The sequence below is a fragment of the Schistocerca nitens genome, chromosome 1 (genome assembly GCF_023898315.1).
Source record: "Schistocerca nitens isolate TAMUIC-IGC-003100 chromosome 1, iqSchNite1.1, whole genome shotgun sequence".
NCBI lineage: Eukaryota > Metazoa > Arthropoda > Insecta > Orthoptera > Acrididae > Schistocerca > Schistocerca nitens.
In genome coordinates, this window is record NC_064614.1 from 281,741,705 (window position 1) to 281,765,935 (window position 24,231).

General features: G+C 43.3%; 1 protein-coding gene across 1 annotated transcript in view; it reads left to right on the forward strand.

Moving 5' to 3' along the window:
• LOC126235475 (lachesin-like) overlaps positions 1-24,231 on the forward strand; it is a 1,351,138-nt gene that overhangs the window by 1,033,312 nt on the left and 293,595 nt on the right. The window contains exon 5 of the mRNA XM_049944199.1: positions 17,167-17,295. Coding sequence (XP_049800156.1) covers positions 17,167-17,295 — 129 coding nt within the window. The remainder of the gene's footprint in view (positions 1-17,166; positions 17,296-24,231) is intronic.

The following is a 24,231-nucleotide window of genomic DNA, read 5'->3' on the forward strand; positions in this document are numbered from 1 at the left end:
CAGAATAATGTCAGTAGAAAAAGGTGTAATTAGATGAATGACGAACACTAACTTCACTTAACGAAGGTTTATTCAGCTCTTACAAGAGCGCGGAGCAAACTGCCTTGGCCAGAACACATCCGGTATATGTACATGTACAGCACATTCCGCCGGCCGGAGTGGCCGTGCGGTTCTAGGCGCTACAGTCTGGAAGCGCGTGACCACTAAGGTCGCAGGTTCGAATCCTACCTCGGGCATGGATGTGTGTCATGTCCTTAGGTTAGTTAGGTTTAAGTAGTTCTAAGTTCTAGGGGACTGATGACCACAGCAGTTAAGTCCCATAGTGCTCAGAGCCATTTAGCACATTCCAGTAAAATGATTTTTGACATTTGTGAATACTTCTTGAATTTACTCGAACCGAATATAGTAATTAAAATTTTACAGTTCGGGTGAATTTTGAACTCAAGATCCTTCCATGCAACAGTCTACTGTCGTAACCACTACACATAGGTTTCTGCGACAAGACGTCTTGTTTGCAACAAATACTTGGAAAGAAAAATATTCCAAACCAACCCGGTCACTTGGTGTTTGTAGGTATATAAAGAGCCTATGATACATTTACGCAGTTTTTGGAAGGGGTTAAAATCATCTTTTTAAGAACTTGTCATATTTAAAACATCCTGATCCTGAACCAACATTGTACAGCAAGAATAAAAATATAATACTTTCTCTCAGATGCATTTAAAGTTACAAAGACATTGTGATAGATTCTTTTATGCGTTTGTCTATTTTTTGTTTGTCTGTTGTCGATGTATAATTCTCGCAGTAAAAGGTCGTAACAACGTGATAAAATTGTCTCTGATAGTGCTGTTAAAAGAATTACTGTTCGTTGCGCGTATGAAGAGTCTTGGGAGAGACGGCTGGATTTTTTAGTAGCTATCCATACATGAGATTGCAGGTTCGAGTGCTGTTGTCCACGTCTCTTTCCATACACGTCGCATTGAATCTGATACAATTCTGCTATTTCAATACCTCCAAAAATACTCATAAAGGTCGTGATGCTCACCTTTGTTCTCATAAAATAATAACGGTTTATTGTGTCTCTTGTAAAATTCTTCACATAACATCAAAAGAAGCGAACAGTAAACTCTAGTTACCCTTAGTTACGATTAAACCACAGAGACAGTAATATTCCGAGTCAACGATATAATTATCATAGAGTCTCTCAGATAACATCCTTGCCACTTAGCTTTCTCACAGTCGATTCAGTACATTACATATCTATTACACTACAACATTTCATCAGGGATGCGGCATATCAACGGCACTGTATAAAATATATACAGGAAAAGTGTTGGCAAATTGGAAGAAAAAATGTAAGAATATGAGAATCCCAATAAATGGTAGTACTACACATCCACTAGAACTTGCTGTTGGCCAACTAATTTTGGCTCTTTGGCACGAGATGAGAAAGACATCGAATGTATCACCAGGAGCGGATCCTTCAATTCAACAGGGCTAAAACAAAATACATGGTAATATAAAGAATACATCTAGGTTTGATAATGAAGGAAGGGATGGCAACTATTACACTTAAGGAAGAGTTTAAATATTTAAGAGCAAAAATCACACAAAATGACAATCAAAATAAGGAAATTAATTTAAGAATAATCTCTGGAAAGATCAATATTGCAACATTAATAAGTGTTTTATAGCATCAACAAATTAGGAAGGAAGCAGAAGAAAAAATCTTTAAAGCAATTATTTGAAGAATTATATAAATCAGAAAGGTGAACAGTTAAATCCCAATTAATGAAACGACTGATGACAGCTGAGGTGGAATTTTTGAGGTGGACTGCGGGAATATCCAGGAGGAAAGCTGTAGAAATGAGCTCATCAGGAAGAAAATGGATGTTCCAAGTTCGATTATTGACTTTTGGGAGAAAAACAACTCATATGCTACGGAAATAGAATGAGAGGAGAGACTGCCACTGCGGATCATGGAACAGGAACCACTAAGAAGAAAGAAAAGAAGGAGACCGTCGGCCGCACGGACGCAAGAAATCCAGACATTCATTACAACAAGAAATACTGGAGAAAATTTATGTACAGGAAGTAGAAAGAAAATTATATAGATAAATTTGGGTTACTGGGAAATGTAAATATCGGGTGATGAAAAAGTCCGTATAAATTTGAAAACATAATAAACCACGGAATAATGTAGATAGAGAGGTGAAAATTGACACACATGCTTGGAATGTCATGGGGTTTTATTAGAACAAAAAAAAAACACCCCATATTGCAAGACGCGTGAAAGATCTCTTGAGTGCGTCGTTTGGTGATGATCGTGTGCTCAGCCGCCACTTTCGTCATGCTTGGCCTCCCAGGTCTCCAGACCTCTGTCCGTGCGATTATTGGCTTTGGGGTTACCTGAAGTCCCAATTGTATCGTGATCGACCGACATCTCTAGGGATGCTGAAAGACATCATCCGACGCCAATGCCTCACCATAACTCCGGACATACTTTACAGTTCTGTTCACAACATTATTCCTCTATACAGCTATTGTTGAGGAATGATGGTGGACATATTGAGCATTTCCTATAAAGAACATCATCTTTGCTTTGTCTTACTTTGTTATGCTAATTCTTGCTATTCTGACCAGATGAAGCGCCATCTGTCGGACATTTTTTGAACGTTTGTATTTTTTTGTTTCTAATAAAACCCCATGTCATTCCAAGCATGTGTGTCAATTTGTACTACTCTATCTGCATTATTCCGTGATTTATTCAGTTTTCAAATTTATACTGACTTTTGGATCACCCGGTACATTGTAACGAGGAGTATAATAATAACGTACTGACGTCGGACACCCATTATCGCTATGTATAACCTTCAACAGATGGTGTACATGCGTGTGCAGACTATTACGTGTAAAATGAACCAAATAGCATGCGACATGTTTTTATCTTTCGTTCTGGTTTTGAGACGTTATTTCCATCGATTATCTTCAGGAATACAACCACATTAGAATCCAGCCACCAATTACTTAACTGTTAAATGCTGTTGTCGAATCAACATCTACATTGGTTGAATTTCAGTCAAACAACTGTATGACAACTTGGTAATCCTGTTTATCAGTTTGGATGTGTGGACCTAGATTTAACAGAAGCTGGGGTGATACGCACGCACGCACACACACACACACACACACACACACACACACACACACACACACACACAAAGAGTGTAAAAAGATTACCGAGCCGTTATACAATCTTTTGATTTTGATTGTTTCCCACTGAGTAGTGCGTGGCTCATGTTCCCGCCATCATGTATTTTACACCCTGTTTTAATGTACTTCCACCTCACTACGTTAATTTAAATTACTGGTGTCACTGTGTTGCTGCTTTGCCTGACCGTGAGCTGCGGTAGCAGCGCGTATCAGTATATCCCCTCTCGTAGTATCTTTGTTCGACTGCTATTACTTGCCGGTCGTTGTCTGTCGTAAACCAGTTCGGGTCAAGAGCTCGGGCTGTTAGTCAGTTGGAACGCGTCTCGAGTGCTGTGCGGACCTGCCAGTCGGGGAGTTGCAATGCGGAACTAGTGCAGTCAGGTTGGAGCTGTGAGATCTGCGTCGACCATTGCCGCCACACATCACTTGATCCGGGCCACGGTCTTGGTGAATCGTCGGTAGGTCGTCCTACCGGACGACGCGTTTTGGCTCGCCAATCGTTCATGAGTCGGCTGTGTGTGTGTTTGTGTGTGGATTGACTCCTGGTTTGTCTTCGTGCGTGCTTAGTTACTTGAGTATCGTTCAGGTCTTCGTGCAAGTGTTTGTCAGTGGCGTTATTTCCACTGACGACTATTTTAGATGTTGTCGGCATTCTGAGGGCAGTCGGTCAGTTGGTGCGGACCTGGGAGGACATCTCCGTGTGGTGCAGTCGGCTGGGTCCACTGGCGGTCCCTGCGCAGTGTCGAAGCGTGTGTGGAGCTGCCTCATCGCTACGAGCTTCGTGGGTCACCGACCCAGGACGTCAAAGTTGAGTGATGTGTTAAGTACCCAAGCCACGTCCTTTCATCTTGTGTCGTTCCTTTCGGTGGTTCGTTGTTGGGGAGCTTTTCCTGTGAACAACACCGAGTGTTTGTAGTGGTGAAATCGAGTCGCTGTGCGGTGGAATTGACTATATTGGTTCACAACAATTCAAGTGCACCAGCGGAATTTTCTGCCTTGAGGCTGTTAGTGTTCTGGTTACCTGCCCTGGCCAATGACGTAAATTCAGGCAGTATTCCTTTTTGATGGAGTTAACTTTATTACCCTATTTCAGATTCAAGTGTACCAGCGGAATTTTCTGCCTTTTGGTCGTAAGTGTTCCGGTTACCTGTCCTGGCCACTAACGTAATTTAATGCAACGTTCTTTCCTCACCTGTTGTCGCTGTCCAACATGGTGTGTAGGTTTGGCAGCTTAATACATACACTCCTGGAAATGGAAAAAAGAATACATTGACACCGGTGTGTCAGACCCACCATACTTGCTCCGGACACTGCGAGAGGGCTGTAAAAGCAATGATCACACGCACGGCACAGCGGACACACCTGGAACCGCGGTGTTGGCCGTCGAATGGCGCTAGCTGCGCAGCATTTGTGCACCGCCGCCGTCAGTGTCAGCCAGTTTGCCGTGGCATACGGAGCTCCATCGCAGTCTTTAACACTGGTAGCATATCGCGACAGCGTGGACGTGAACCGTATGTGCAGTTGACGGACTTTGAGCGAGGGCGTATAGTGGGCATGCGGGAGGCCGGGTGGACGTACCGCCGAATTGCTCAACACGTGGGGCGTGAGGTCTCCACAGTACATCGATGTTGTCGCCAGTGGTCGGCGGAAGGTGCACGTGCCCGTCGACCTGGGACCGGACCGCAGTGACGCACGGATGCACGCCAAGACCGTAGGATCCTACGCAGTGCCGTAGGGGACCGCACCGCCACTTCCCAACAAATTAGGGACACTGTTGCTCCTGGGGTATCGGCGAGGACCATTCGCAACCGTCTCCATGAAGCTGGGCTACGGTCCCGCACACCGTTAGGCCGTCTTCCGCTCACGCCCCAACATCGTGCAGCCCGCCTCCAGTGGTGTCGCGACAGGCGTGAATGGAGGGACGAATGGAGACGTGTCGTCTTCCGCGATGAGAGTCGCTTCTGCCTTGGTGCCAATGATGGTCGTATGCGTGTTTGGCGCCGTGCAGGTGAGCGCCACAATCAGGACTGCATACGACCGAGGCACACAGGGCCAACACCCGGTATCATGGTGTGGGGAGCGATCTCCTACACTGGCCGTACACCACTGGTGATCGTCGAGGGGACACTGAATAGTGCACGGTACATCCAAACCGTCATCGAACCCATCGTTCTACCATTCCTAGACCGGCAAGGGAACTTGCTGTTCCAACAGGACAATGCACGTCCGCATGTATCCCGTGCCACCCAACGTGCTCTAGAAGGTGTAAGTCAACTACCCTGGCCAGCAAGATCTCCGGATCTGTCCCCCATTGAGCATGTTTGGGACTGGATGAAGCGTCGTCTCACGCGGTCTGCACGTCCAGCACGAACGCTGGTCCAACTGAGGCGCCAGGTGGAAATGGCATGGCAAGCCGTTCCACAGGACTACATCCAGCATCTCTACGATCGTCTCCATGGGAGAATAGCAGCCTGCATTACTGCGAAAGGTGGATATACACTGTACTAGTGCCGACATTGTACATGCTCTGTTGCCTGTGTCTATGTGCCTGTGGTTCTGTCAGTGTGATCATGTGATGTATCTGACCCCAGGAATGTGTCAATAAAGTTTCCCCTTCCTGGGACAATGAATTCACGGTGTTCTTATTTCAATTTCCAGGAGTGTATTTCATTGTGGATAATCACGTCTGTAACAGTTTGGTCTTTGAGTTTTTATGTACCGATTGGTAGCTAGCAAGTCGTTTGGTCGCTCGGTACGTGACTGTCTCTTGGTTGGGTTACTGACAGATCAAGTGTAGTTGGGCCGACCACCTGTCTCACCTAAGAGAACGTTAATGTTTCGAGGGCAGGCCCAACCCCCCACCCTAATGGAGGTGTGTGAGAGCTATTGTCTATACTGGCCTTTTCATGGGTGTTTAATGGTCTGTTGGTAATCTATTATAGCTAAAGCTTTCAAAGAAAAAAATTTATTGTGTTTTATGTAAATCAATTTATATAAATCAATTGAGGGGCTTCAGCCGCTTATAACGTTATTCTTAAATTTAGTTATTGTCGTTGTGTTGCTTTTCATTTAGTGGGCATTCGGCCATTGAAAACTTAAAGGTTAATGTATTTTTGAATTTTTGGAAAATCAGCCGAGGGCCTTCAGCCGCTTAAAGCCATATTCTCATAATTCCCACTTAAGCGAAAACATTGCGGCCTTCTGCCTTAAAAGATGATGGTATTGCACCTTGTATATGTTTGTTCTGTCCATTTTAGCCTTGAGGCTTCACACATAGTCGTTATAGGGTGGTCCATTGATAGTGACCGGGCCAAATATCTCACGAAATAAGCATCAAACGAAAAAACTGCATTTATTTAAATAGGAACCCTCATTTTTATTACATATTCGTGTAGTATGCAAAGAAATATTAATGTTTTAATTGGACCACTTTTTTCGCTTTGTGATAGTGGCGCTGTAATAGTCAGAAACGTGTAAGTACGTGGTATCACGTAACATTCCGCCAGTGCGGGCGGTATTTGCTTAGTGATACATTACCCGTGTTAAAATGGACCGTTTACCAATTGCGGAAACGGTCGATATCGTGTTGATGTATGGCTGTTGTGATCAAGATGACCAACGGGCGTGCGCTATGTATGCTGCTCGGTATCCTGGACGACATCATCCAAGTGTCCGGACCGTTCGCCGGATAGTTACGTTATTTAAGGAAACAGGAAGTGTTCAGCCAAATGTGAAACGTCAACCACAACCTGCAACAAATGATTATGCCCAAGTAGGTGTTTTAGCTGCTGTCGCGGCTAATCCGCACATCACTAGCAGACAGATTGCGCGAGAATCGGGAATCTCAAAATTGTCGGTGTTGAGAATGCTACATCAACATCGATTGTACCTGTACCATATTTCTATGCACCAGGCATTGCATGGCGACCACTTTGAACGTCATGTATAGTTCTGCCACTGGACACAAGAGAAATTACGGGACGATGACAGATTGTTAGCACGCATTCTATTTAGCGACGAAGCGTCATTCATCAACAGCGGTAACGTAAACCGGCGTAATGTGCACTATTGGGCAACGGAAAATCCACGATGGATGCGACAAGTGGAACATCATCGACCTTGGCGGGTTAATGTATGGTGCGGCATTATGGGAGGAAGGATAATTGGCCCCCATTTTATCGATGGCAATCTAAATGGTGCAGTGTATGCTGATTTCCTACGTAATGTTCCACCGATGTTACTACAAGATGTTTCACTGCATGACAGAATGGCGATGTACTTCCAACATGATGGATGTCCGGCACATAGCTCGCTTGCGGTTGAAGCGGTATTGAAGAGCATATTTCATGACAGGTGGATTGGTCGTCGAAGCACCATACCATGGCCCGCGCGTTCACCGGATCTGACGTCCCCGGGTTTCTGTCTGAGGAGAAAGTTGAAGGATATTTGCTATCGTGATCCACCGACAACGCCTGACAACATGCGTCAGCGCATTGTCAATGCATGTGCGAACATTACGGAAGACGAACTACTCGCTGTTGAGAGGAATGTCGTTACACGTATTGCCAAATGCATTGAGGTTGACGGACGTAACTTAGAGCATTTATTGCATTACTGTGGTATTTACAGGTAATCATGGTGTAACAGCATGCGTTCTCAGAAACGATAAGTTCACAAAGGTACATGTATCACATTGGAACAAGCGAAATAAAATGTTCAAACGTAGCTACGTTCTGTATTTTAATTAAAAAAAACCTACTTGTTACCAACTGTTTGTCTAAAATTGTGAGCCAGATGTTTGTGACTATGACAGCGCCATCTATCACGAAGCGAAAAAAGTGGTCCAACTAAATCATTTATATTTCTTTACCTACTACACGAATATGTAATAAAAAATAGGGGTTCCTATTTAAAAAAACGCAGTTGATATCCGTTTGACTTATGTCAGCGCCATCTAGTGGGCCATCCATAGCGCCATCTGGTGCAAATGGTCCAAATGGCTCTGAGCACAACAGGACTTAACATCTGAGGTCATCAGTCCCATAGAACTTAGAACTATTAAAGGTAACTAACCTAAGGACATCACACACATCCGTGCCCGAGGCAGGATTGGAACCTGTGACCATAGCGGTCGCGCGGTTCCAGACTGAAGCGCCTAGAACTGCTCGGCTAATCCGGCCGGGGCGCCATCTCGTTTTCCCCTTCAAGCAAGGCAAGTTTCGTACTTTGTAGTTTTTTGGTTTGAATTTTTTTCATGAGATATTTGGCCCGGTCACGATCAGTGGACAACCCGATATATATATTGAAAATCGTAGCTGTAAAGGTTCGGCTATGTGCCGTTTTGAATTAAAGGTGTTATTAAATTACAATAAATTACAATTTTGAAGTGAAACTGACCGACATCTTATTTGGCCCTTTCCAGAATAGTAATCACCTGTTCTGCTTAGCCGGTTTAGCGGGCGTTTCACCGAGCAGCGGAAATTTAACCAACGTAGATGTTAATCTGTCGAGAACCTTTAACATTTCCGTAATTGGTGGGTGAATTCAAATGTGTCTGTGTTTCTGAAGATAATCGGTTGAAAATGTCCTAAAACTAGAACGAAAGATAAAAACATGTCGCAAGGAGTATGGTTTATTTTACACGAAGAATGACCTGCTTGAAAGCCTGTGCACGCTTGCATACAATTTTTTGTATGTTGCCAGAGGAAAATCCGAAAATGAATTTCTCAACAGTGTTTGGCGCATATTAAGATAATTCAAGTTATTTTATATGTCGCCTTTCTACTGTGACTGAGACGAGATTTTAAGATGCAGGCGAAATAACAGTAAATATATTGCACTTGCTGGCCACGTGCTAGAAAGGGGGATTTCATTTGCCTAAAGGATATGACAGGTGTTGGCAAAAGGATATCCATTTTATTACTTTGCAAAAGCAAGCATAGTAACCGGCAAGTAAAACGCAAATATGATCAAAAATATATAGAGAAATGTCTAGTTTGTGAAAAGAAAATTATGGTTCATCTCGACATTTGAAGTTGCTTTGGCAATGGGCAAGCTGAGGAATTTGAAGTACGAATTTCTGTGACGTCCATCTCATTTCCACATTTGCGGCTGTAAAAGGTTTCGGCCCAATGATCAGATTCTAGTAGCAATAGATGAATATTTTACAAACAATAGAGAGAGGTGGAATCGGTTCACTGTGAAAACGATGGAAAAAGCCTATTGTGCGTTTTTGGCTGAAGAAACAGTCCTCCAGTGTGAGTCTTCATCTTTTATTTGTAATCTGTTAGTATGATTTTGGGATTATTTTGTGTGAATGGCTCGGTGTTGGAGCTAATGACGTTACGACATCGAAGGAAAACAAATGAAAATAAATAGTAACATTCGCACTTTATTTCTGCGTAACGGACAAGGTGATTCCATAATTTTCTTTGTGATGTTAGCCAGAAACTTTTATTTATCTTTATTTAAGACTAATAACGGTTGACTGTGCAGCTTAACATGTGACGCATTCGACACTGGGAGATACGACACACTCATATCGATTTACGCAATGAGTTTAAGATCAACGATTGTGAGTCTGGTGTAAAACCCAGACTGTACTTATTAGCGCATTTCCACATTTATTTCCAACACAGGAACAGTGTACAGAAACAGTTGAAATACCAGTGCGCGCAGAACAAAATTTATGCTACTTACTAACGGACGGTATACCTTCTATTCCTTCTTTTAGATGAGGGACATTCCAGATTATAAGAGTGGCAACACAATAAAAATGGAAGAAATGCGCAGTTTGCAATCGTCGGACCCTGAAACAGGGACGATAGAACTGAAGATAAGAGCAGCAAAATTAAATAATTCTCAATGATCATTTGTCAGAACAGCCGACAGCGCTTTTGAAATAGACTTTAAACCATACTGTATCTAATGCGATTTAAGCTAGAGAAAGATTAGGTGCCATTAATAAGTTTGATGGAAACAGCTTGCTACGCGATATAGGAGTAGCGTTTTCTGCATACTTTGCTTTCGAGCTCAGTTAAACACACTTTTATTATTGTACTTCATAGTATCTGGTATTACACATGTGGATGCATATTTTTAACGACTTCTTTGCTTACATCTGCCTGTGACGAACTGCAGCACATCATAATTACACTAGTACCAGCGACTGTATCGTGAACGCTTCTACACGTTTATCTAGCATTCGAACAATAACAATATATTCATACGCATTGGAATAACAACGTTAAAAATACATATTCATTCTCTTTGGGATTCAAACCTACTACTTCCAGTCCTGGTGCTAGTACTACACAGATAACGGGCGACCTTTGCTAATGATTCGCACAGGAAATTATTTAGCAGTCACACTCCCTTTGACCTTTACATGGAATGTTAGAGTAAAACTACGAAGCACAAAAATAACTAAGACATTCAAGTACAAAATATTGAAATTGTACATTTTAGCCTCCATTGTTCTAGGTGTAAAACCTTAAAGCAAGAAAACAAGATCAGAATTACAATCCTTGAATGCATTTCATTCGCCTCACTCAGGAAACGATGCGGAAAGGAAATGAAAACAATAAATTAGTTGGCGGAGCGGGTAGTTTCCGACAGCGTCCCGGGAGCACACTTTTGGCGAATTTCCTCAGTGTAAGACTCCGGTTGTTCTTTCGGAGACAAATACGTTACTCATTGGCATCTCTTTTTAATGCGCACACCGTCACACGGCGACGGAGCAGCTGGCCTCGTCTCATGACGCAAACAACTCTGATGATGATTTTGCTCAGATACGATGTAGTCAGTAGAGGAAAAAAGCTAATGGTGGAAATACATGGATATAAGCTGGCTACGTGAAACGAACCATATGCATTTTGTTAGCACAAAGATTTACTTTCAAGAACCTCGGGGATTCATCGAAGCTTGGGGGTAAAGAGAAGTAATTGTTCAACCAACTTCCGACTCCGGCAACCACACTGAAGATATTAGCTGAGCTATTGGTAGGAGGAAATTTGCGAAATATGACATCTTAGTTGTAAGAAAGGGTTTGTATAATCGTATTTGATTTTGTTTGATTCGTTATGCACATTTCATACATTTTGGGTCCATTTTTGTAATTATATATAGGAAAAATGTATGTCTATCTGTTCTTTCATCCATAATATTTCAGAGAGTTCTTCTGAAAGTCAACAATTTACTGACATTTTGGAAGAGGAAATGAGGGAGAAATTAGAATCAGTGTAAGCACATGGGGGACTGATGTATTCGAGTTATTTAGGCTTGTTGAGAGCATGCAAAGCCTTCATTAGTGAATGCTGGCGAGTATCACTTCAGTATCGAGGAAGCTCATGCAAGTATTCATCGCTGGCAGAGAATATACTGTTTAAGAATCTCCTTTTAGAAATTTTTCGGTCGTGAAACTTTACTAAATGTTACCATGTGGTTATTTTCACGTTGAATTTAACGCAATACTCGACCAAACAGCCGATTCAGAAATGTCTACTCGGGTCCGTCGTTATAATTGTCCATCCAAAATTACCTATTTTATTCGTCACTAAACTTCTCTCCCTCGGGCAATCATTCATGTTGGGACGTTGTTTTCATTGCCTCCCATATCTCTATATTTCACAGCAGTGGCTGCATCTTTGAATTCAAAAGAGCGAGTTTAAATCCCATTCGGTTCACCTACTCCGGTATTGGTGGTTTCCCCACGCTCACTTAGGACATAGAGGAGATAATTCTTCAACAGCTTCGCGGCATGGTGGTTTCTTCCACACGGAAAATGAGCTTTGCTATTCCTTTCCAGATTCACAGATGATAGCAACGAGCAACGTATTTTCTAACGTACCTCATATTTACCTTTTCAACTCAAAGGGGATTCAGCTATCTACATCAACACGGACAAGCAACAAATATGGAAAATGATCTTTGAGTGGAGCCTCTAGTTCAGCACACATTTTTCGGGACTGTGTAACAAATTGTAATGGGTTAAAATAGTAATCTAAAAAAAGATACCAAAGTCGAAAATTTTAAACGCTAAAGAGAAAATGGCCTCAATGTTAAAAATCGGAACTAAGCATAGGAAGGAACAGCAGTTTTTGAAGAAGTATGTATAGAGACGCGATGGAATTTTTGATACAGTTTATATACGTTAACAATATCCTCCTTGGTTCAATTTTGACAGTTCTGGCGAGTAACCAACGGCGAAAAGAGACAGGATGTGAGAGCAGATATACTATCATCAATGGCAAAGGCTACGAGAAAAAATTATACATATATGTCACTAATGTGATTTGATGACAGTTACAGAAAATATTTTGTGATTGTATCGAATGACTTTTTTTGCTTAATATAGGTTATAATAACAAGGATTTGGAAAGCATTGAGAGATGTGAATGTTATTAAAAGTTACACGAAGTGCGTAGTCACACAATACCGGACTTTACGATTACGTATGTAATATTCACAGCTTAAACTAAGCTGACCAAGCAGTTATCTCACACGTAGTAAATTAACTCTTTATATATGAGTTGTATAGAGTGAGTAGTGGTGTAGGGAAAGAAAGGTCCTGTGCATGACAATCGAGGACCAGGACGACACGATAAAACTCTAGGACGTTTCTTTAAGAGGAAACTGTGGTTAGTAGGCTGTACAGTTTTGACCCACGAGTAGAAGATGGTCCATTTAGCAATAATATTGTTCCATCTGATGACGTCGTATCAACGATGACGCACAAGTAGGCAACGTAGTTAATGGGAGCCTCCAGATTACTGTTCTAAGCTGGAATTGTGTTGTAGAAACATTCTTAGGAATGAACGAAACGGCGACTGTTCGTTACTAAGGAACCTTCAACGGCCACACACGACGATTGCGTGGGACCGTTACTAACAAGCGGAATGGAGAAAGTGCGGTGTTGGATGATGACGAGGAGGTATGGCCGACAAGGGCGGCTATGACAAGACAGAGTAACATATGAATGACAGACAACTTCTATGACTAGCTAAGGTGACTATGCGAGAGTGATTACCACTGATAAAATCGACTATTACAAACTGAGGAAATATGAGAGAGTCATTATAGCTGACTGACGAAATCAGCTATGACCAGCTAAGCCGACTATGGCATGAATGAATGATTATTAGTGACTAACAAAGTCGACTGGGACCGACTGACGCCATCGACAAGAATTGACTGATGAAGTCGGCTGCAATCGATTAACGAAATCGATAGTGGCTGATGAAATAGCCAGTAAAACTGGCTGATGGAATTGACAGTAATTGACTGACTGACGAAATCGACGGTGACTGACTGACTAAGTCGACTATGAGTAACTAACGAAGTTGATTATGACTAACTGATGGAGACGACTATGAGAGACTGACGAAGACGTGTATGAGAGAATGCCGAAGACTATGATTGTCTTATTACGACTGAAAGACGACGATGATCTATAAAAGAACAGATCGGATGAGATCTTACGTCAAGAGACGATGACAGTAAAAGTATGAGGCACATATACACTCCTGGAAATGGAAAAAAGAACACATTGACACCGGTGTGTCAGACCCACCATACTTGCTCCGGACACTGCGAGAGGGCTGTACAAGCAATGATCACACGCACGGCAGAGCGGACACACCAGGACCCGCGGTGTTGGCCGTCGAATGGCGCTAGCTGCGCAGCATTTGTGCACAGCCGCCGTCAGTGTCAGCCAGTTTGCCGTGGCATACGGAGCTCCATCGCAGTCTTTAACACTGGTAGCATGCCGCGACAGCGTGGACGTGAACCGTGTGTGCAGTTGACGGACTTTGAGCGAGGGCGTATAGTGGGCATGCGGGAGGCCGGGTGGACGTACCGCCGAATTGCTCAACACGTGGGGCGTGAGGTCTCCACAGTACATCGATGTTGTCGCCAGTGGTCGGCGGAAGGTGCACGTGCCCGTCGACCTGGGACCGGACCGCAGCGACGCACGGAAGCACGCCAAGACCGTAGGATCCTACGCAGTGCCGTAGGGGACCGCACCGCCACTTCCCAGCAAATTAGGGACACTGTTGCTCCTGGGGTATCGGCGAGGACCATTCGCAACCGTCTCCATGAAGTTGGGCTACGGTCCCGCACACCGTTAGGCCGTCTTCCGCTCACGCCCCAACATCGTGCAGCCCGCCTCCAGTGGTGTCGCGACAGGCGTGAATGGAGGGACGAATGGAGACGTGTCGTCTTCAGCGATGAGAGTCGCTTCTGCCTTGGTGCCAATGATGGTCGTATGCGTGTTTGGCGCCGTGCAGGTGAGCGCCACAATCAGGACTGCATACGACCGAGGCACACAGGGCCAACACCCGGCATCATGGTGTGGGGAGCGATCTCCTACACTGGCCGTACACCACTGGTGATCGTCGAGGGGACACTGAATAGTGCACGGTACATCCAAACCGTCATCGAACCCATCGTTCTACCATTCCTAGACCGGCAAGGGAACTTGCTGTTCCAACAGGACAATGCACGTCCGCATGTATCCCGTGCCACCCAACGTGCTCTAGAAGGTGTAAGTCAACTACCCTGGCCTGCAAGATCTCCGGATCTGTCCCCCATTGAGCATGTTTGGGACTGGATGAAGCGTCGTCTCACGCGGTCTGCACGTCCGGCACGAACGCTGGTCCAACTGAGGCGCCAGGTGGAAATGGCATGGCAAGCCGTTCCACAGGACTACATCCAGCATCTCTACGATCGTCTCCATGGGAGAATAACAGCCTGCATTGCTGCGAAAGGTGGATATACACTGTACTAGTGCCGACATTGTGCATGCTCTGTTGCCTGTGTCTATGTGCCTGTGGTTCTGTCAGTGTGATCATGTGATGTATCTGACCCCAGGAATGTGTCAATAAAGTTTCCCCTTCCTGGGACAATGAATTCACGGTGTTCTTATTTCAATTTCCAGGAGTGTAGTTTTGTTTGCTGCGACACTAAATTCGTCGCTACTATATAAAATGAAATACTTTCTGTTTCTTATTTATAATGAGGAGAGGGAGAAATGGTGTGAGAACTGCCAGGGATAAATTTATTTGCCGGGAATATCCACAAGATTTTATTGATAACTGTTTACCTGAAAGGTACAAGAATTTTGTAGCAAGAGATCGACAAATAACCTTTTTAAAATTACTGAAGAAAATCCATAAACAGGGTAAAAGAGGTCACAGAAGGCGATCAGGAACCACAAGGCAGTGCAGTTTATACACAATCACTATTTCGCAACATTGGGCAGAAGATGACTTATTGCATTTAGAGAACAATACACTGATAAATTTTTTGTTAAAGTACATTCATAATAACGAAACAACTTAAACACATACGTAGATTAAAAGGAAACACAAGGACTGATCAGCCGAAGGCGCTTAATTAACTGTAAGACACTGTTATTCAATTTAAGTTGTGCGAGGGATACTATTTTGAAAAAGATATACAGGCAAGGCAATTTCGCTAAATGCGAAATTAATCGAATAGCTCAAAAGATAGGTTACAACGTTAAATTATGTGATGGACATAAGGAATAAAACAGAAATACGAAGGCTGGTGAAATTTTCAGCTAACTGAAGGGCAAATAGGAAAATTAATTTAATTTCAACTGCAAGGACGTCCAGTATAGAGTCAGTATAGATTGTTTCAGCTCATTGGCAACAATGCAAAATCTACAGCGAACTACCTGACACCCAGCCAACAGCCTTTCAAGAGCTAGCTTCAGATTAACTGCGGCTGAACTGCCTACTGGCAAAACCCTCAAAACAGTAGTAGCCGGCCGCTGTGGCCCAGCGGTTCTAGGTGCTTAATTCCGGAATCGCGCTGCTGCTACGGTCGCAGGTTCGAATCCTGCCTCGGGCATGGCTGTGTGTGATGTCCTTAGGTTAGTTAGGTTTGAGTAGTTCTAAGTCTAGGGCACTGATGACCTCGGATGTTAAGTCCTATAGTGCTCAGAGCCACTTGAACCAAAACAGTAGTAAATACAGGTCACAGAACGTTGATCAATACTGCAAGAGATAAAACACACAATTAAACATAGCTTTAATTTATACCCTATTAATATCTATAGCCGGCCGCGGTGGTCTCGCGGTTCTAGGCGCGCAGTCCGGAACCGTGCGACTGCTGCGGTCGCAGGTTCGAATCCTGCCTCGGGCATGGATGTGTGTGATGTCCTTATGTTTGTTAGGTTTAAGTAGTTCTAAGTTCTATGGGACTGATGACCACAGCAGTTGAGTCCCATAGTGCTCAGAGCCATTTGAACCATTTTTGAATATCTATAGACCTAAGCCGGCAAATCCGTCGAGCACGTTTATCCAATTAGTACACACGTTATTAACACGACCAGTAGAAAATAGGACTATCAGAATAGCCGAACGGCAGTGAATCAACTATTATTCCGGTGAACGTAACTAGAAATGTCTGACATGGCAAACATTACGAATCAGACTCGTTAACCACCTTCGCCAAATCAGGTGGTATAAGATTCACAAACTCCTCAGCATACAATATTTTCTCGGCAACAGGCCAGTTCACCAACATTCGTTATCCAGGCTGTCTTCCTGGCTGAAAAATAATTCCTAATTATTAGAGCCGCTTGATACCAACGCCAATGTAGGTCCAAGCCCGCGGCGCAGCCCCAGTCACCATCAACGGCAAAGCCGACTCCACGTGTTGTCCTCAGTCAACAGCCAAGAGGAAGACGGTCCACAATCACTACAGTCGGTAATTTACTTCTCCTAGCCGGCGGCGCCGCTTAAATCGCCTTCGCCGGCCATTTCCTCTCTCAGTCGGGCAGGGAAGTCACATTCTGCAGAAATTGCTCTGTTGCTATAAGACATTCAGAGTACTGCCTTCACTCACCTGTATCGCGAGCCACAGCAGAATGCAGACGAGTGAGAGCAGAGACACGCACTTACCACTCGCGGCTCCCGTGTGTTGCAGTTGCGAGCGTGGAGGGCAGCGTGTTCCACATCAAGCGCGTGAACCGGCTGCACATGGGCGCCTACCTGTGCATCGCCTCCAACGGCGTGCCGCCCAGCGTCAGCAAGCGCATCATGCTCATCGTACACTGTGAGTACGTTCATCCTCTCTGTAGACCACCAACTTGCCTCATTCTTCACACAAGATTACAAACCGGTGCGCTACAAGAGCTAAGAATCATCAAGGAAAAGATTTTACGGACATTTGTCTCAGAAAGTTGTGTTTAACAATCCAGTAGCGCCTGTAATGTAATAAAATAAGAATAGTTGTGACTCCTTTTCTTTACTATCAGTGCAATGTAATAGAATGAATATCAGCCGTGACTTATATAAAAAAGAAACACACATTAACGCAATGGCTCAGCATTAAAGAGAAATAACTAATGTAGGAATGTCATTAACAGTGTAATGTATTTCTAGAATGAAATTTTCACTCTACAACGGGGTGTGCGCTGATTTGAAACTTACTGGCAGATTAAAACTGTGTGCCGGACCGAGACTCGAACTCGGGACCTTTGCCTTTCGCGGGCAAGTGCTCTACCGACTGGCCTACCCAAGCACGACTTACGCCCCGTCCTCACAGCTTTAATTCCACCAGTACCTCGTCTCCTACCTTCCAAACTTCACAGAAGCTCTCCTGCAAACCCTGCAGACTAGCACTCCTGGAAGAAAGGATATTGCGGAGACATGGCTTAGGTAGGAGACGAGGTACTGGTGGAATTAAAGTTGTGAGGACGGGGCGTGAGTCGTGCTTGGGTAGCTCAGGCGGTAGAGCACTTGCCCGCGAAAGGCAAAGGTCCCGAGTTCGAGTCTCGGTCCGGCACACAGTTTTAATCTGCCAGAAAGTTTCATATCAGCGCACACTCCACTGTAGAGTGAAAATTTCATTCTAGAAACATCCTCGAGGCTGTGGGTAAGCCATATCTCCGCAATATCCTTTCTCCCAGGAGTGCTAGTTCTGCAGGGTTCGCAGGAGAGCTTCTGTGAAGTTTGGAAGGTAGGAGACGAGCTACTGGTCGAATTAAAGCTGTGAGGACGGGACGTGAGTCGTGCTTGGGTAGCTCAGTCGGTAGAGCACTTGCCCGCGAAAGGCAAAGGTCCCGAGTTCGAGTCTCGGTCCGGCACACACTTTTAATCTGCCAGGAAGTTTCAGTGTAATAAGTTGTTTAATTTTGCCCGACGCGTATAAGCACTCAGTAAACTAGCTCAGTTCCCAGGGGTTACGGAATTGTAAATACTCATTTGTTTAACTATTAAACACCACAGATATTCCTCAATATATGTCTAGTCGAGGTCAAGTTAAAAGTCGTGTGCTTATATCATCAGAGAATATTTCACCAGTCCGTTCACTCTACAACAATAAATTCCGTAACTCAAAATCGTGGTTTCGTCTTTATTTCCTATATAAGACAACGAGCGTAGATTTTGCAAATAAAATCTTATTCCAGAATTAGAATCATGTGATCAGGCCTTCCTGCCTAGGATGTTATCTCGCAACTTTGCGAAAATCTGAAAATGAATGTTATTAAATTATTTGTAGCAACCACCGGGCTCGTAGAATCTGAAAGAAGGGGTTTAGTTTTCTAACCGGCGGAATGTCTCTATGATGACCTAGAAGAAAGTTCTTAATTATTTTTTAACATGGCGCCTATCAATGAAGAATTTCTGTTAAGGCCCATGTCTACTCTAGACAAGCAAGGTTTAGGATTAGAAATGAATTCAACACGGACACAATTTTTAAGACACAAACAACTCTATTTCCAGTTTTGTTAATAACTTACATTGGCTGATACAGCAAGGTGAACTTTCGTTAAACGCTCCTTACGGTTCACATCCACATCATAAGCCAAAAAGAAAAATAGTAATGACGAAACAGGCCAGAGTTCAAACACAGAATCTCAATTCCATGGAATAGGCATAGATTGTAGCATAATATATTGTTCCTTGGTAAAACTCGCAAGTTGTTCATACAATACTTATTGTAAAAACATGTAATCTATACATTTTACATTAATGTCCACCCAGAAGAAACAGTAAACGGCACTAACGTCTCATTAATGGCCGAATGACCACGATTACTCAAGTTACTCGTGCTCGTCATGAGCGCATCTAGGAGTCTCATCCCCGCGCAGGTTTGAACGCAGCAGTGATTTAATATGCATGATTCTATTGTAGACGGTATGCCGTTACCTTCCTCCGCCATTGACTGCGGGAGCCTTTTTTTTATATTCGTATCTTTTCTGAGTGGTCTCATTCCAGCCACCACCAATTCTTCTCTTGTGACAATCTCTTCAACAAGGAGTAGCACTTCTACCCTACGTTTCAATATTGTGCTGGATGTGTTACAGTATCTGTCTTCGCTTATCCATTTATTTTCTTCTATAACACGAAATTTCAAATGCTTCGATTTCCTTCTTTTCTGGTTTCCTTAAAATCCCTAATTCACTACCATACCCTGTGGAGACGCACATTCACAAATTTTCTTCCTCAAATTAAGGCCAGTATTCGATACTAGTAGCCTTCTTTTGGCGAAGGATGTCCTCCTTCCCCGTCCTAGTCTACTTTCTATGTCATCTTTGCTTCTTCCGGCATGTGTTTGTTTGCTTTCAAGGTGACAGCATTTCTTTGCTTCGTCTCCACTGTGTCACCAGTTTTGGCGTAAAGTTTATCGATAATCTAACTTTTCCAGCACCTCATTCCCATCGTCTTTCTTCGGTTTATTGTCAACAATTCTTCTTCACTTCCACTGAGGACAGCACTGTAGCTAGTAGACGTCATCTTTGATATCCTTGCCCCTGGAATAATAATCCTACTTGTGAACCTTTCTTCTATTTCCGTCATTGCTTTTTCTATGTATAGATTTAACACTATGGTCGAGAGACTGCATTCCTCAATAAAAACTTCTCGATTTAAAAGTCACATCACTCGAACTTTCGATAGCTGTCTCCATCATTATTATCAGGAGTTAAAGTTACTGCCTGTCGGAGATGGGACGGAGTTTCGCCTATGTGTATTCGCAGAATTCGAGACTAACAGCTTATGGCAGCTCCAGCTCGGGACCGAACGACGTAAGGTAGTGCGAGAGGCCAGTACCACATTTGAAACTGTCGCTCCCACCTCCATATAAGTGTTAATCATTCACCTTTACTTTCGCTGTACAAGACAAAGCCCGCCCTCATGCCCTTTTAAGTGTGTACTCATGGTCTCTGTTAAAATTGTTGCTGTTTATTTTCTGCTGCCTCATTTAGAATCCCATATGATGATGCATGAGTTAAGAATTTCATCTTTTAAATTTGTATTTTATGTCCATTTTCTAGGCTTTGTTACAAGGTGCCTTGTACCGGCACCTTTGTAAAAAGTGTCCTTTTGGGCTAGCTATATTTTCTTGATGGCCTCAATGACTGCTGGTTAACAACACGGTATTCGTAGTGTTCCAGTTTGCCTGCCAATAACTCTGAGAGGTGTTTTGCAAATCTGTAGGTGGGAAAAATGATTGCATTGACTTGTGCCTTGAGGAACACCATTGTTTCACATCTTCGACAATCCATAAAGCCAGGGAGACCTGGCGGCACGTGGTGTCAATTTCTTCATTACCTCTTCTGCCATACCAGAGTCCTTTAAGAACTTCACTGTGTTTCTGACGATGGCCTGTGATGGATCGCGACTAATTTTCCGTATTTGCCTTCCAATGCAGCATCTTCAGGTGGTAATTTTAAGATTTCAGGACGATACTGGCATTTTATTCGTCAGATGGCAAGACAACCAAGTCCTCCTTCTCACGTAATAACTGCAAGCAACTTCGTTATTCCTGGCTAATAGTAGATTTACGTGAATTAGCTTCGGCTAGTAACCTGACGCCCTCATCTGCGTCGCGTAAAGATGCCCAATGAACTGCGCTATTCCGCTAACAGTATCCAATATTGGACGCGGGGATGATGAAAAGTTACTCAGCACTGCAACAGAGCCGACAGTCAGTTTTTGGTTGGACAGATTAACAACTGTTCTGTGTATGGGCCTTCTTGGACTCTACGTCGGCATGACTGCTAGACTGTGTTACATTTCATCGCATAGAAAACGGACATAAAATACAGTCTGAAAATACTAGTAGCCACTAGTATTTTCAGACTGTATTTTATGTCCGTTTTCTATGCGATGAAATGTAACACAGTCTAGCAGTCATGCCGACGTAGAGTCCAAGAAGGCCCACACACAGAACAGTTGTTAATCTGTCCAACCAAAAACTGACTGTCGGCTCTGTTGCAGGTCGGAAAAATCAGTAGAGACCGAAAATACCACTTAATTTATAAGGATTTTTATTTTTCAATGCTTAGATCACCACCAGTTCCCGGCTATTACGTATAATTAGGTATGATACTGAAAATAAACGAGAGACCGAAGCTAATAATAATGCAGACACCCACTAGTGCATATGAAAAAACAAAAAAGAAGTACCATATAACATTTTTGAAAAAAACGGTCGGGCTAGATGCGGTAAACCATGACAGTGCCAAAGCGTCACGAGATATTACAACGGTCGACTGTCTGGGGGAAGAAGACTGGAATGAAGGGCGCTTAAGCTTCGTGCCATGACCCCGAGTGGTGCGATGGACGAGTAGGGGACGCGGTGTACGTACTACTAGCGAACGCAGAGCACGGAATAGCGTGCACGAAGTAGAAAGTACGCTGGTAAACTAGATTTTCAGTAGAACTGCCATCTACTGACGGGAAGAATACGACGGGGCCAACATGCCCCACGGTTCACAATTTGAACTAGTGATAGGTGACTACTTTCCTTTCCTCGAGTGACACGCAAATATTAATGTAGTTGGGATGAATGAGGCCACGTGGAATAACGTACCGTAGTCATGAGGTAAAAGAACAAACAAATGTGCCACTCTTACTAAAAATCATCTTGCTAGTAAGCAAAATTGAAAGTGACTTAACCTGAAAGTTTTCACTGTCAAAAAGCCCTATACTATTCAATAGCTAGTAGTAATTGCAATAAACGGACACATGGAAACCGGGCAATGAAGCAAGGTAATGAAACTGCTAACCAAAATCCGACAACACGACAAAGCTTCCGTAAAGTGAGACGTGAGACAAATACATTTTACGTCATGAATGACAGGCAAATTTTAATTTAGTGAGGACACACATAATGACGCACAATAACGCGCCATAGACAAAGGCTAAATAAACTGAAGATACGACGATTTCAATCAAAAGAGGACATTTTACAGCTACGCAAGATAGAAACTGGAAAAATCTTGAAGTCCCTCCTGTGGCAAACAGGCATATGCTGTTTTGTAGCTAACTCTAATTATGGGCCACCAAAGCAATGGCAAAAAGACTTACCCAGTTAAGATGAATACATGTATAAAGTTTAATAATCCAGAAGTAGAATGAAATGAGGTGGGACGCTCTTTCAAAAGAAGAAATGTTATTCAATAGGACTGCATGCTTCTGATATGTTTGTTCATTAAAAAGGAACGATGGATTATGGTCAATGCTGCGGATAAATTCGGTTTCTTCTGAGATATTTAAAATAGGGCTCTTATGTTGGATATGAAAAAGCTACAATCCCTGTTTATATCTGAGATGGAATGATTACGGTTTTTCAAGTGATTGGTGAGGGTAGGTTCAGAACTGCAAAGGTCCTGATCCTTTCTGAACCGGAGCGGCGAGTTTGGTCTATGTAGGCGGAAGGACGCTCACTACGTTGGATGCGATGGACATCCGATTGCGCGTAGCGATTGCTTCTCTAGTTTCGTGGTGCCTTACTAGGTGTCCGACCTTATTGGGGCTATAGAGAATCGGTATGACCCCTCTTTTCTAAGCTAGTTACCGATGTTAGCAGATATTACACCTACATGTGGTATCCTGCAAAAAAAAAAAAAAAAAAAAAAAATTAGGGCTACCATTACTAGCAGACGATAGTTTAACCTGGTAGCGACTGTTAGATGCGACTCTCGACTGCATTTGCTGAACAAGAAGTATAACGTTTGGCTTGTGACCATTAGCATGTGCTATAAATTTAATGACATCCAACTCACAACAGGTAATTTTGTTTTGTCAGAATGAGTTCAATTGTGCGGCAAAGCATTTCTCGAAGTGCAGCCATTTTACGCTGCTTTGGATGAACTGAGGAGCAATGAATAATACATTCACGATGTAAAATTTAATGGTCTCACGTCTTATCTTACGTAACTTTTATTGAGTCACCGGCTTTTAGTTAGCTAGGTCTAGGAGTATCACCTTTGATTAATAACCAGAACGTCCTAGATCCCGGTTTCTAAACCCGCCCCAGCATAAATTTCGAATAAAAATCATCAAAACTGGCTGCCGAAGTCACCCCTCATTCAGCCGACTGCCTTGTCAAAGAGGGAGGAGGAGCAGACAGATGTTCAAGCATTCCCTTGACTTCGGTTGTCTGACTGCCCTTAAAGGCATAAGATTCAGCAACGATCAACAACATAGTGTATATCTACAGGATATGTGGTCTGTAATTGAAAATTGTCATGATGATCTCTCCTTTAGCAAAAGATTCCGAAATAGTCGTCCGTTCGGGTTTCAGGGAGCAGACTGCCAAGGAGGAGGTGACCTTGAGAAAAAGATTGAAATCAATGAAAGGATATCGTTCCACGAGTCGAGTAGCGTAATGTTACAAGTCTGAACGTGGTAAGAAAGCTAGGAAATCAGAAAAAGAAAATAATAAGGTTGAATCTAGATATAGTGAAGGTCAGTGAAGTTAAATGGAAAAATAGACAATGATTTCTGGTCAGATGAGTACATGGTAATATCAACAGCGGCAGAAAATGGTATTACGGCTGTAGGATTTGTTATGAACAGGAAGGTAGGACAGAGAGAGAGTTACTATGAACAGTTCAGTGATAGGATTGTTCTCATAAGAATCATCAGCAAACCAACACAGAGAGCGATATTCAGCTATTCATGCCGACGTCGCAAGCCGAAGATGAAGAGATAGACAACGCATGTGAGCATATTGAAAGGGTAAGTCAGTACGTAA